Here is a 14,039-nt window from a genome sequence, read left to right on the forward strand (position 1 = left end):
AATTACAGCAGAGAGTAAGCACATGTTTCCTGTTAAGAGTTACATCCTCTAGATATGGACCGAAGATGAAGATGAATCTTTGAAGCTGCCTGCCTTTGAAGCACAGCCACTCGCTCAGTGGCCAGCTGAGGTTAAACCACGACAACTGTTTAGTCACCTACAAAGTTATGTTTAATCACTGTTTCTGAAAATTATTTTCAACCTCATTTTTTCAGATCAGTCAGAAATTTCTTATTTAAAAGTCTACCTCTTTTCTTGTCTGTTCAGTTTGAGTATGCAAACCAGTTCTATTTATTTTGCTTTGGGAGAAGAAATGTTACAGACATTAAATAATTGACATTTCTGAGAGGCATTTGTAGACTATCCCTTAGCTCAACAGTTGTATTCTTTTCAGAGATTGAAGAGATGTATTTCAACACTGCAAGTGCTTTCTAAATTTAGTCAGATTTCACACTGATGCATATTTTTATATTTGAGCCCCCAAATACATTTAGAAACAGTCTAGGAATTGTGACTTATGAACATATATTCTGAGCTTGTTATGGATGTTCTTATTTTCATAGACTATAATAAGATCAAGAAAAAATATTATTAGCCACGATTTATTCATTATTTTAATAGATTAAGCTAATCATAGTTAAGCCATGACAATGTAATGAATCCGAAATGTGTAATATTAATGTGTTATATATTTGGTAAAAAATTGTGTGAACCAAAAGCCCAAAGAAATTTTTGCAAGAAGACTTGTGAGTTTCAAGCAATTTGCTTCTCAGCTAGACCCTCTGCAGCACCAGGCTCTAAGTCCAGGTTGGATATCTTGAGATACATCACTGGAAACCGGTCCTAATGGGCTGTGAAATCTCTGCCAGGCACTGCTGCTTTTCCAAAGGCATGAGAAAACGCAACAGCATTCACATGCCACAGTCAAGGACACGTTCTTCTAAGATATTTTTGTTGGAGGGAGAAAAATTTGCAGGAAACCTGAGATTCAGCTGTGCTGAGTCCTTTCCCACTTAACAGGCCATAACTGCTGTTGTCAGTACAGGTGCCTGGTGCCACCTACAGCAGGTGCTAACATTATTTACATAGATCAGTGCAATGAATTACTGCTGGTGGTGTAAGGATTTAGAAATGAGTCACAAAAGAACACCTAACCCTGACCTATGCAATAGAGTAACCAAACCAACAGTTTACACCTTATATTGCCCATTCAGAACTGGTGTTTTTTTCAGCAATTCCGAGCAATCCAAAAAAACTCCGCAGCAACTGTGCATGCTGAGCACTGCTGAAAATCTGCACCTAGAAACTGAACATAGAGTAAGCCAAGCTTTCAGTCTGCAGGGCAGAACTGGACTTAAAACTATATTAAGCAAATTTTTTTGTTGATAAAATAAAATAGCATAAAAATGCTGTGAAAGTTCTACTGGATCCATTTTTTAAAAGTACACTTTAATTTCATTAGGGGAGAGCATAACAGTAAACCCATTAGTGATAGACACTTAGCATATTGTGTTCCAAACAGGAAACAAGTAATTCAATACACAGCTAATCGAATAAGGGAAGGCAGATACCTCTGGGTGATTTATCAGGTAAGTTACAGATCATTTTGTCAGGAAGAAAAGCATAGAGATTATCATCTATTTCTATGATATGCATACTAATTTATTTGTGTAAATTGCCTATTAATGCATTTTTATGGTATATCAGGGAAGATTCCTTTTTCCAACCGTTTTTCTTCTAAACTCTACTAGTTTATGATTTTTTTTTCCTATGTAAAATGATTAATATTCATTCAATAGAAATGCTCATTTGAATAAAAGGACGGAGGGATCCTGGAGGGAAAAACTGGGCAAACTGAGGACAATGCAGAGGACAGGGTGTTTAAGGACTTCATATTCCAACAGTCTAATGGCTGCCAAAGGTTTTGGAGACGTTTCTTCTGCCTTAGAGCCTACATCACTAATTTTCTCATTGCTGCCACCCTATTCTTCTTGCCTGTCTATATCCATCTGGTTTTCCTCGTCTTGTGTTTAAATCATAATCTCTTTGTGTCAGAGGATTGTTGCTTTATTCTGCCTGTGCAGTGCCTAGCACAGTGGAATTGCGGCCCATGAGCTCATAAGCCCCAAGGTAATGCAAACAAGGGATGATATTGTTATTAATACAGTACACCACAGTGCTTTTTCACAAAGTATAAATGTGAATTTCTCCTGCATGCTCATAAGAGATAGTATAAAAAAGGGGAGGGGAAAGAGCTGGCTACAGCTTGAAGTTGAGCAGGATTTAGGGCTGTAGAGAAAAAGCAAGCAGTCTTCCTGCCGTCTTCCATCCCACCTTCCCCACTGTCCCAACTCCATTTCAGTTTTGCCTGTATTGTATGAAGAAAGCTCAGGAAGAGCTTTCTGACTCAACCCACTTATCTAACCACGTGTAGCACTTTGCTTCTTGTAAATTCATGTGGCTTCCTCAGGCAGCCCCCATGAGCAGACCTGCCTTTCAGAAAACTCCTAGACCCTTCTCCAATGGTTTAGAATGCGATATATTTTTCATTACTGACACAATGGGGTTATGTACACGAGCACAGAAAACTGCCAAGCGAAAATGATGCGCTGTTAATAAGGTCATAGCTACATCTCCCAACAGGGGTTGCTGACTCCTTAAAAATAAGGAAAAAACCCAACCCTTACATGTCTTCTTAGCCTTTATATCATAAGCCTCAGAGGGATCACAAATTGGGGTGAGAGGGTCACCCCACTGCTGGATGGGAATAAGCAGAAGCTCCATTTATCACCAAAGCACAAAGTCCCTGCTATCACAGCAGGGATGGCAGAGGTATGTGCAGGCTCCGTCCCTGCCAGCCAGGGTCAACTGAAGAGCTCAGGTCTCCCCTTAGAGCTGGAGAGATAATCAGGAGATCTTTGGCCAAGTCACAAGCTCAGTACACGCAGACCTCATTCTCGGGGGAGAGATCTTAGCTTTCCTTCCTTCACAGGGACATCTCATGTAACCAAATGTCTTAAGCTGGTATTGATTTATCTCTTCTCATCCTTTTATTGATTGCCTAGAGGAGCACACGCTCGCTGTGGAAAGGAGGTATAATTCTCATTTTACAGACTGAAAACAAAGGCAGAAAAAAGGTCAGTGGTAACTAAGGTAAGAGGAGTCTTTCGTTCCACAAATCTAACACTTGGGGCAGGCTGGGATCCTTCAGTCAGCCCAGCTCACCAGCTCAGCCTGAGAGCATGTCCAGTGATCCCAAAAATGAGGCCAATAAGTGTCCAAACTTAGCAGCAGAGACAGTGAAATTATAAACCATCTGAACTGCACCAACAAGGGCCATATGTTCCCCTGCCTCAAATGCACCATAACACAAAGTCGATTATGACAAAGAATGCTGCTTGTGAAATGTGCACTTAGCATTATATTGCACAGCGTATGGGGTAGCATGGTGAAATAAAAGAAATTTGACAAAAAGGTTTGCTGTACAGTCAAATTAATACTATTTCATACTTTCTGTTAGTCTCCCTTTTCTGACTAGGGGGGAGGACCTTAAATATTCTAGTGGGTGCAGTATCAGTGACGTAAACAAATTGTTTTAATTAAAACAGAGCACATTTTTCTACAGAAATTTCAGGGTTTAACTCTTTGAATGCCTGGTTACTGTTGGTCTTGCTAGGCTTCTGTGAGTTTTCTACTTCATCTTCTCTTTTCCCTCCCACCACAATGGTTATCAGATGGACTCCCTACTAATAAAATTCACAAGAGAGAGAATGGATAACCCTGGATTTTGGCAGTACCCCTGAGAGAAGCCTGATCAGGAAAGACATTGGAAGAGCTCGTGAGGAAAGGAAATAGTTTAGTTTGCTACAAATGAGTGTACTGTTTCTGCTTGCTTCTTTCCAATACATAATCAGGGTCACTCACAACATTAAACAGAAAGCAATAATTACGTTATCCAGTTGTGCTTCCCTAGGGTAACTACAGAATAATGCGCTCATTGTCATCCAACAGAGAATGAGGCTTCTTGTTTCTCTACAGATACCATCTTCCTTATCCAAGAGATTTATCATTATTAATTGTCATCTGATAGCATTTGTACTTTTACAAAACCACATGGGTTTTATCTTTTGACAGACATGAGGGAGCTTCTCTAAAGCACCATTTAGAATAACAGGCTTTTAGACCTTCGTGGTTTTATTCTCTTTCATTTGAAACAGAATCTTAGACCTCATAGTACAAAGATTTGTCACAGATTTTCCTGGCTCTATTTTTCAGACAAGTCAAACTGGAAAAGTTTATAGGACTGTGACTCATGTTTTCCTTTTATAATACACTTTTCTACTTTTTGGCCATTCTGTACTAGCATGGGACTGTCAGGATCCTTCCTAACAGCTGTGTGGTTTAGTCCCTGTGGCTTGTTTCCCACAGCGGAGAAAGAAGACCTACCATTAAGCATCTCACCACCATGGGCTCTTCATCACACAACCCACATCTCCACATGGCCATCTTTTCGAACTTGCAACTCCATTGCTCCTGAGTAACTCCTGCAACATCACAACCTCCCTTTCCTTGGGAGCCTGCAGAAATGTCTCTCCAAAAATTAGCCTAATAGATGTCAAAGTTTATTCATAAAAAGCTTCTCCTCACTCTAGGAAATAATCAGGCTTGGTACTGACTTGAAGAGCTTGGCTTGTGTTCTGTTGTGTGCTTAAGCAGAATCTCTGGCAAGTTGCACAAATAAATCTAAAGTCAGTGGCTAAAAAAATTGACTATATGCCAACAGGAAGAGTACGAGCTTGGGGAGTTCCTGATGATCTCACCCTAGAAACACGAACCCAGGCTGCGGGGGATCTCTGACAACTGATACCTAACAGTTTAAAGACAGCAACACATGAAGCAACATTATGTTACTTGAAATAACAGTCCACAAGAGTGGTCTTAAAAGATTCCTGTAGCAATTACTTAGAATGAAGCAAAGAAAGAGTTAATAATAGTAATGACCCTGAGGTTCTGTGGGAATATTTTTCTTGGCAAAGCCTGTAGAACCAGTTATTTTCCTTATCTGTAAATACTTTCTCAGACTGTATCAGAGAAAGTCACTGGCTAGGGCTTGGGGATTCAATGACTCAGCAGAAGACTATGTTTGTTCTGCCACAAAAGCCTTTCATTCTGATCTATCTGAGTTCCAGCTTTGTAAACCGGACAATTACTTCTTTCTAGATTACAAAAACACTGAGTTAATTACACAGGAAACTAGTAGCGATGACATGAAATCAATTTACATGTAATAATCATTTGTTGCTTATCATCCCTAAACAATTCAGATGTTATAAGAAGGTAAAAAATTCCTGTTATACCTTGATCTTAAAAACACACTACTGGGCTTAAACCTTTTTTTAAGGCAATAATCAAGCTTTGCCCCTGACTGTTGTGTCCATCAAAACATTTAAGATCCAGTGCCTTCTTAATATCCCCATTTATGTTATGGCCATCTAACCAGATTGATCCCCAAAATCAGTAGAGATCAGCACAGTGGTGCCTGAGGGGGAACCCCAATCTTAACTGAACTTTATACTTTAGTTTTTATTTAAAAAGGTGTGAGGTGAACTGCAAGGAAATGGAAATTGAGGGTAGATGGAAAGGAGGCATCTTTAGTGCACCACCAACCTTTGACTACAGAAGAATGAAACTTCTTGGGTATTTCCAGATTTCCTTCAGAAGAGAGGCCTTTGGGTGCTGCTAAACCTTCAGTCACCCAAGAACTGTCTATGCCTTCAGAGAGGCAGGAAAAGGTTAGCAAAGAACAAAAGGAATCAGTTCAGAACAGGGCTGGAATGCAGGGATCCCATAAGCCTAGTATTTAGCTTAGTTCACTCAATTTTTACAAAGTCAGAAACATTCTTCTGCTTTCAGCACCCCTAGTGAGTGAGACCATAACCACTCCTCACCAAAGGAAATTACTTACCAGCAGATTCTTGGGGTTATGAGCCTGATAATATTCTTACCTAAGGTCTCCCTGAAAGATGCTTTCCATCCCCTGTCTGCTCCAAAGAAGTCAGTGTTAAACACCAGGAACAAGTTATTACTGGAGCTCTTAATATTCGGAGGCAGTTCTGAGCCACAGAATTTCCCGAGGAGAGGAGCATGGGTGTCTGAGCCATCATATACAGCCACATAATCTTTGTAGCAGGAGGGAGATATTTCAAGCTGGAAGCTGTTGAATCTGTAAAATGCATTTGGAGCTTTAGGTATCACATTTTCATTTCTTTTCCTGTGTTATGTGTGTTTTTAGTGCTTGAGGAAAGGTCCAAGTAATAGCAACAGCCAAAGCCATACACAGACAGATACCACAAAAGGTTTCTCTTCAGGAACAAGCAAGCAGAACTATTAACTCCATGGCAAAACATTCCAGCCAACCAGCCTCAAAGAAATAGTGACCCTCATGCACTGGGCCTCTTGCAAGGCAAGCTGTCAGCACACCTCGACTTTCTGTGAAGTAGCAGATCTCCCCTGTGCAAACATACCCTCTCTCACTTCTGCAAATTGCTCAGCCTGCAATTTCCTTGGGCATGTGAGGGGCATATAAAATGCAGGCTCAGAGTGCAGCCCAGCTATTTCCCAACATTTCCACTTAGTTGGGAAATGTTCTCTTAATTCACAATCAGCGTATATATGACAGAAGAATGTATCTATCTTTTAATTTCTCAGCGGCAAGATTTTGTGGCAGCCATATCCCTCTTTTAGGCAGGACAGCACACACTCAGAAGTATACTCTTTCCGGGTGGGTATTATTACTTGGTCTGTAAAGTGAGTACCAGCCTTCTAAAAGAATTATTTTTTTTCTTATATCAACTCACAGGAGTCTTATAACTCCTCAGAGGCTGACAGAATTTAACTAAGAGCATGAGCTGCATTTTTACAATTTCTTAGCCCTCTTCCTAACCAAAGTGGGAAGTTACAATTGTGGTGATGTTTTGCACATAACAAGTTACAAAGAAAGATGTAAGGGAGCCTGAAGTTGATAAAGGGGACTTCAGTAGCCATTTCTCATTTTAGTTCAGCTTTCCCCTTGGAAAAGGAAAGATAGAGAGAAAATTGTCAATAATAGCTGTCTTTAAATGGAATCAGAGACCTCCCTGCCCCCTTGATGACAAGCTGAACTTGGATTACATACTTGAGGGCCACTACTTTGCCATTTCCAACTGTGATGTAGTATGAGCAGTTCATGTTGTTGTGATAATCAAAAACTGAATGGGCTGGACTGCTGATAACACCAACAGAGCCATTGAAAATGCCACCACAAGCTGTAGGGGAAACAGAAAAAAAAAAGGTGGTTACTGTCTGAATACCAGTTTGCTCCTAATTCTCTTATTTCTTGCAGGAGCTCGTGTTAGTCCTCTTTTCAGCATAAGGAAAGAAAAGCCCTTGATAAATTAGGAGCAGTCTTCACTGTCATGCCTAGAACTGTTAAATCAGAGATGTGTATCAAGTTGTGCTCTGCAGTGGAAGACTAGAGTCAGTATTGAAGTAACAGGTTGTTACTAGTCCATGCCAAATTGCAATGGCTCCGTGTTTGTGTGGTAAAAGATTGAGCCTGATTTCAAGTGTGCTGCAGTAGGACCAGGGAGCAGCGGGATGGGGAGGGTGTCCTGTGCAGCAGGGTGTCAGGTGTATCTGGAGGAGCCCTGTACCCCTTCTAGCTTGCCAAGAGAAACCTGGCTGATATGTGGGCAAAGAAATTCCCTCATCCAAATCCTGGCCCCATGGAAGCCTCTGGAAGTTTGGCACTGACACAAAAGCAGCCACAATTGCACACATAGCCCTGCCCCTGACTTTTCTGGAATAACTGTACACAGTGTGTCATCATCCCTCCACCTCCTGTTAAGGCTGGGGTGTTACTGTAGCATTTGTTCTGTGCAGAAAGGCAGAGAGGAATCCCCAGGTGTCACTAATCCTGGGGACTGTTCCCCACCTCGCCTTGTGCTGGGACTCGCCAGCAGTGGGGGGTGGCTGAGGTGGAGGACTGCATACTTGCTCTCTGGCTGAGTAGCGAGTTAAACTCTGCATCTGTGAACTAAAGGCACTGCTTGGCTTCCTAGGGTTTCACACCATGGATGCCGCTGAGGCCAGGATGTGGCTAATGTTTGTTCCCAGCTTCAGTGCTTGAGGGGACAAAAACTATTATAAAACCAACTCTAATCTCCATTGTTAGCTTCAGCCTTTATTTTATAATCTTAACTTGGCAAAAAATGTTTCCCTGCGTCCTGTTGATAAATAGCTTAAAGCCACACACAGCTTTTCATGTTTTAAAGGACATGCCATTGCCCAGGCCATGATCTTAACAACGGCAGTCCCATACAGGGTGCTGCTGGATACAGAGCCTCCGGCTCCTCAGCTGCGCTCAGGCTGGCGGCCTGGAGCACTGGCAGGTAAAGGACAGGAGCCGGGAGGATAAAGAATCAGCATTATTCTACACTAGGAGGAGGAAGCCTTTTTAGGTTTTTTTTCAGAAAACAATACAACTAGAGGGAAGAGGAATGTTAATTGCTAGAATCTGCTTTGTATACAACAACAAGCTAATAAGGCTGCAGTCATGTTTCTCAAATGTCAGAAGTCACAAGCAGATAGCAGCAACTGACTTGCGTGAGTTACGAAGGTCTTTTCCATGAGTAACTGCACATTGTCATTTCTCAGTGCCCTCTGTCTTATCTGTATTAGGCCATTCATTTTACATAAAGAATTTAGCCTTGTGCTTTTTGCTGTGACTTTGAACATGAGGAATGCGTTAAGGGAAATACCAAAGTTAAGAACTCGCACTTCTCTCTGCAGTTAGAAAATGAAATAGCTTTCGAAAATCAAAGTACTGTCTCTACAAATTAAACCTAGAAAATACTAAAATTGGTTTTGAAAATAAAATTAATCTTTTGGGATATTTACATTTGTGCAGATGTAAATTCTAAACTCAGTTGGAAACTTCCTTTTCTAATACATATTTCCTCTTTAAAACAAAAGAGATCTCATATGAATGACAAAAGTTTTGGTGAAAATATTTATTAAAAAATAAAAATATATCTAGATCCCAAATTCTATTTACATTAATACCTGGCACTGCAAAAGCATCATCAAATGGAGGCATATAGCTGGGTCCATTTAAATATCCTGTTCTGGTTCCTATGTCGTATAATGTAGTCTTAGTATAACAGAATCAGACCATTCTCCTGTAAGTGATAAAATCTTTTAAATGAACTCACTTAAATAAACTGGTGATGTTTCTCCTTAAACACTGTAAAAAACAAAAACAAAAAACCAAAAAAACCCCTGCCAAAATGGGTTGCATTTCTTTTCTACAGCAAAGAAAAAGTGTTCCAGTTCCTGACTTGGTCCCATGTAGTGTTTTGAAATGAGAACTGTGAGATAACACATCAGTCAGAGACAACACACACCAAACAGTCCCATGTCCTGGTCATGAGAGCTCTTTTGGGCAACTGCAGAGGGAATATGAACCATCTCCACCCATGTAAGGTACTCCCGAAATGAGGTACAACATTTCCTACACTGAACCATTATCCAGCCGGAATATTTCCACCACCTAAAGCACAGGACAGTGGCTACTCACCAATTGCTCTGTATCTTGCCTGGAATCCAAAGCCTGTAATGTGGGAGTCAGTGTAGAAGTTGAGCAGCATAGGTCCAAAGATGCTGAATGGGGCAGGGAGCTCATTACCACAGAGCGTGATGAGAGGATGCGGGGTAACCCTGGTCCCACTGTAGATGCTTACTCCATCATAAAGACAAATTCTGCTCAAGAGTGCTGGGGCTGCATGGACATATAATGCAGAAGTGTTAGCAGCATATTTTCTGTGTGATTTACTGGGCTGCAAGTATATAGACCTCACACAGGATAAGAATTAAATTTTATATTACTTTCCATTCCAGGATTGCGGGATCTCATTTGCTTGCTGAGGAAGCAAATGTCAATTTTTAACATGCACAAAAACTGAGGCAGAAAAAGGCAAAGAGACCTTGTATGTAAGACATAAGACTGGTCTCATTCAACACATCCTATCATCTGGAAAAGGCTTCAGGCCCCTTGAGTTCTTGGGAGTTCATAGTTGATTGAACACCATATATGAGGAGGTGAGAGGAACTGACAAAAGCATGGATCTCCTCTGCAGATCAAAGCAATGCACCTACTGTTACAGGCAACCAAATACCTGGTATTTCTCTCCCCTAATGTAGAAGTCAGCACTCAGTGCAGGTAATTTTAAATCATTAAGAGTGAGAATTTGGGAAAATGAAAAAATAGTCCATACACTAACATGTTTCAGAGCTGACGACTTCTCTCTGAATTCCCTCAAACTTTGGAGTACCAAAACCCAGATTGTTCAGCTTAGCTCAGAAGACAAAAAAATGTAAATTTAACCTTGCAGTTTGCCAGTGAAATGCTGTAACTGTGGCAGTCAGTGGAGATTTGGAGATGGCTGAGCAATAGGAAGAGAAACAATATGATTTTCAGAAGCAATCTGCTTTAGGGGGCAAATCAGTACAGATATTAGGGTGAGTGAAAAGCTGCCCATTCAGAAGCATTAAGAAACACAGAAATGGGGAATGTAGCATTCTACATTTTTTTTCCTATTGGTTTTTAGTTTCTCATTTGCAGTTAGTTTTCTAGAGGATCAAGCCATCCTCTCTGACTCCCTGCCCTACCTTCCTGACTTTCTAGCCACCTCGCCATTTGCAACCAGATTCAACTGAGACGAGAGATCTCAAATGAATTAAGTTCTGTGAGTTCGGGCAGAGATCTGCTGAGCACCCTAGGAGCTCAGAGCCAGCTGGGAGCCACGGGCACGGGGAGAAGTTAGTGGTACCCAGGGTGGTACCACCAAGGGAGGTATGGTGGGAGCTAGAGAGGTTGGCTATCATGTGGGAGCAGGAAGGGAGCCACATGGGTTATGCAAGGAAGCTGGATTAATGCTGTCAGTGAAAAACAGTACACATCTACTGAAAACCAAGCTTCATTAGTTGTTAGGCTTAAAGAGCAACTTAGTGTTTTCTTTGCCTTTTTCTTCATCATTTACAAGCATAGTGGAAGCTGGGGTGCCACATGTTTATTGAAGTTAAGTTATCATGTTTAGCAGTGTATTAGCAGCGATGGGGCAGTTACTTAAACTGCGAAGGATTAATCGGGAATTATCTAAATTTAACAGGAGAGGCACTGAGCCTACCATTGCAGAGGAGTGATTCCTGCAGATTGTCCAGTCAAAACAAGCTGCTTCCTAGTGTTGTAGGAAACAGGATGACTCGTATTGAACAGGATGACACATAGGAATGGAGTGATAATTCTGTTTCACAAGAACAACAGAGTCTTCCCAGCAGCCAGATATATTTTACAACTTCTCTGGAGTTTTAATTTAAAAATTCTTTCTCTCTCAATGAATACAATGTATTCTAACATGTTTTACAATTATGCTGATAGGGTAATACGGTACTAGTCTGACTCTAATAAGAGTAACTAAGCTGAAAACAACCAGCCACACCAGATAACTCATTACACTGTTAATTATAAAATAATTAATTAAAACTATTCTTCATGTCCTACTCTATTATGAAAATACTTGATAATGTGATACAGTTAAAAAAACATAATCAATTTTAAAATACAAAGAAAGAAATAAAGAAGCAGAGACAAGTGCGATTTCAGAATGGAAAAGATTTGAGAAAGAAACTCAGGTTCCTTTCTGGAAACACTTTGGAGAAAGGCATGAAGTGAAATGGATTTCTCAGCAAAGCAAAGGTCCACAATACCCATCACAAGTTGTTTCGAACTGCTGCACTGGAAAGAATAAGGTGGTTGACATAGGATTGTGAGCAAAAGGCTTAATTTCTAGCTTTGAAACCTCATTGTTTGGGCCAATATCGTTTACGACCCATGAATCCTGGCAGGACTGATGATTGTTTGATCTCTATCCTGTAACTCACCACTTGTTTACACTTTTCCTTAATTTCTCACCATACTAAAATGCATTATTCTGTAAATAAACCCCAGCCTCAGATTCCTCTATTCTATCTCCTCACGTCATACTTCCAGCCTCTACAGATACTCAGCGCATCATCAGCAATTCTTCTCTGTGGCTTATTTCCTCTAATTCTATCATCTTTGATCTTTTCTAGACCAATTACTGTCCCTTGCACTACAATGGAACAGCTTTCACAAGTCTCCAGAGATCTTTCGTAGCCAGATGTCAGACCCACACCCTCTTTGAGCTGACAGGCACTTTCCACATAGCTAGCACTGTTTTTCTTCATAAAACTTGTCTACTAAGGGCTTTTGTTCATCCTTCTGATATTACTGTAATTCTCCCTTTCAATTCATCCATGAGGATTCAATGAGACATCTCCTCTCCTGTCTTTCTCTCTTTATCTCCACATTAGCTCTATGTAATCTCATTTGCAAGGACAGATGCAAGTACTATCTCTATGCTGACGACCCCATAATTCTACTTCCCTCCTCCAGGCCTCGTTCTGTTCAGACTAAAATCTTATTTCTGTCTCTCAGGAAAACCATTCAATAGGAGAGCTTTTTTCACCCCTCAAGTCTTCCCATGCATCTTCTCTCTTTAGAGCCTCATCATTTTGCCTGCCCTCATTAAGTCCATGTCTATGATTTGGGTCTCTCTAGGTCTTCACATCCAGGCTAGATGTAAATATTGTTGAGTGTTTCCAGTTCTTATCTTTAAGATAAACTCATTCGTATCCTTCCACATACCTATGACTCTCACCCAAAAAATAGTGATTAATCCAACATGGATACAGTACCATTCATTCCTCTAGCCTTGACAATTTTTCTTCCAAATACTGAGATCAATTACTTGGCCTGACGTTATGATCATATCCCTCTTTCTTTGAATTGTGTGTATTTGCTTTCAAGGCCTTTTGTTATCTATCTGCACTCTATTTATCATCTCTTGGTACCGCTCAGCATTGATACATTGACTCCTGCCTCCAAAGTTCACATGATAAGAGCTTCAGTTGTCCTTACATTGCATTTTGAAATACGCCTTTGTGTTTCCATTTAGCAGAAATTTCTGTCCAGTCTCATTATTCTCCATAAAATCATTTATTTGATATGATGCCTGCATAAAAACCTCAACCAAATTTGGACCCCTAACTGATCACTAGTAACAATGTCCTCTTTCCATCTCTCTGTCTATAGCCATAGATTCTGTTTCATTTTGTATTGATGCAGAACCCGTCTTTTTGTTTAAAGTTTGTAAAACTTAAAATAATGAGGGTTTGGTTCACAACTGTGGCTTCTGGTATGAATGGTAATACAATTAATAATTACTAATGTAGGAGAAGTATTACACAGATATATACTCCTGTGCAATATATTAACCAGCTCCATAGCACAAGATACTATTTTGAAAGCAAGGAATTACAGGTCTTTCATATATATATATTTCCTCTTCCAAAATAATCTATTGCAAAAGTTGTCTATTTTCTGAATTGCCTGGTAACAACTGAGAAAGCAGACAGAGAAGACTCCAAAATGAAGCTGTGACCCTATCTCAGACTGCAAAATTACAGTTGCATGTTTAAAAAAAAAACGGAGAAATAAACAAGTTATTAAAACATTTTTCATGTCGACATGGTATCAACACAATGCAGTTATTTTGTATGGACAGAGTATAAACACTACAGAATTCTAAAAGCAGATACTGCAGGAGGCCCCCATCCATTTCCCCTAATTTTCCGTGATTTGGAATTCAGACTTTATTGCATGTTTTACCCATACTTGAAGAGTATTACAGCCATTTAATAATACACTACCCTAGCTGTCCTAGAGGTGTATTTGTAGGGACATTAATCTGAATAAAGCTTATGAACAAAAGATGGATGTGATTAATTATTTCTTAGATAGCAAGTCTACTAAGATAGATAAGGTTTTTTGACTAATTCTAATATGTTAGATTTGTGTAGATCTTTGATCCGAGGAGGGAGGACAGATGGAAGATGACATTTATCAATGTCGCAGAAGT

The 14,039-nt window shown here is 40.2% G+C and overlaps 1 protein-coding gene across 1 annotated transcript in view; it reads right to left on the minus strand.

Moving 5' to 3' along the window:
- CUBN (cubilin) overlaps positions 1 to 14,039 on the minus strand; it is a 146,040-nt gene that overhangs the window by 10,256 nt on the left and 121,745 nt on the right. Inside the window, exons 57-59 of the mRNA XM_076331626.1 lie at positions 9,617 to 9,817; positions 7,175 to 7,304; positions 6,006 to 6,223 (exon numbers count right to left, since the gene is read on the minus strand). Coding sequence (XP_076187741.1) covers positions 6,006 to 6,223; positions 7,175 to 7,304; positions 9,617 to 9,817 — 549 coding nt within the window. The remainder of the gene's footprint in view (positions 1 to 6,005; positions 6,224 to 7,174; positions 7,305 to 9,616; positions 9,818 to 14,039) is intronic.

Source organism: Aptenodytes patagonicus, chromosome 2, assembly GCF_965638725.1.
Source record: "Aptenodytes patagonicus chromosome 2, bAptPat1.pri.cur, whole genome shotgun sequence".
NCBI lineage: Eukaryota > Metazoa > Chordata > Aves > Sphenisciformes > Spheniscidae > Aptenodytes > Aptenodytes patagonicus.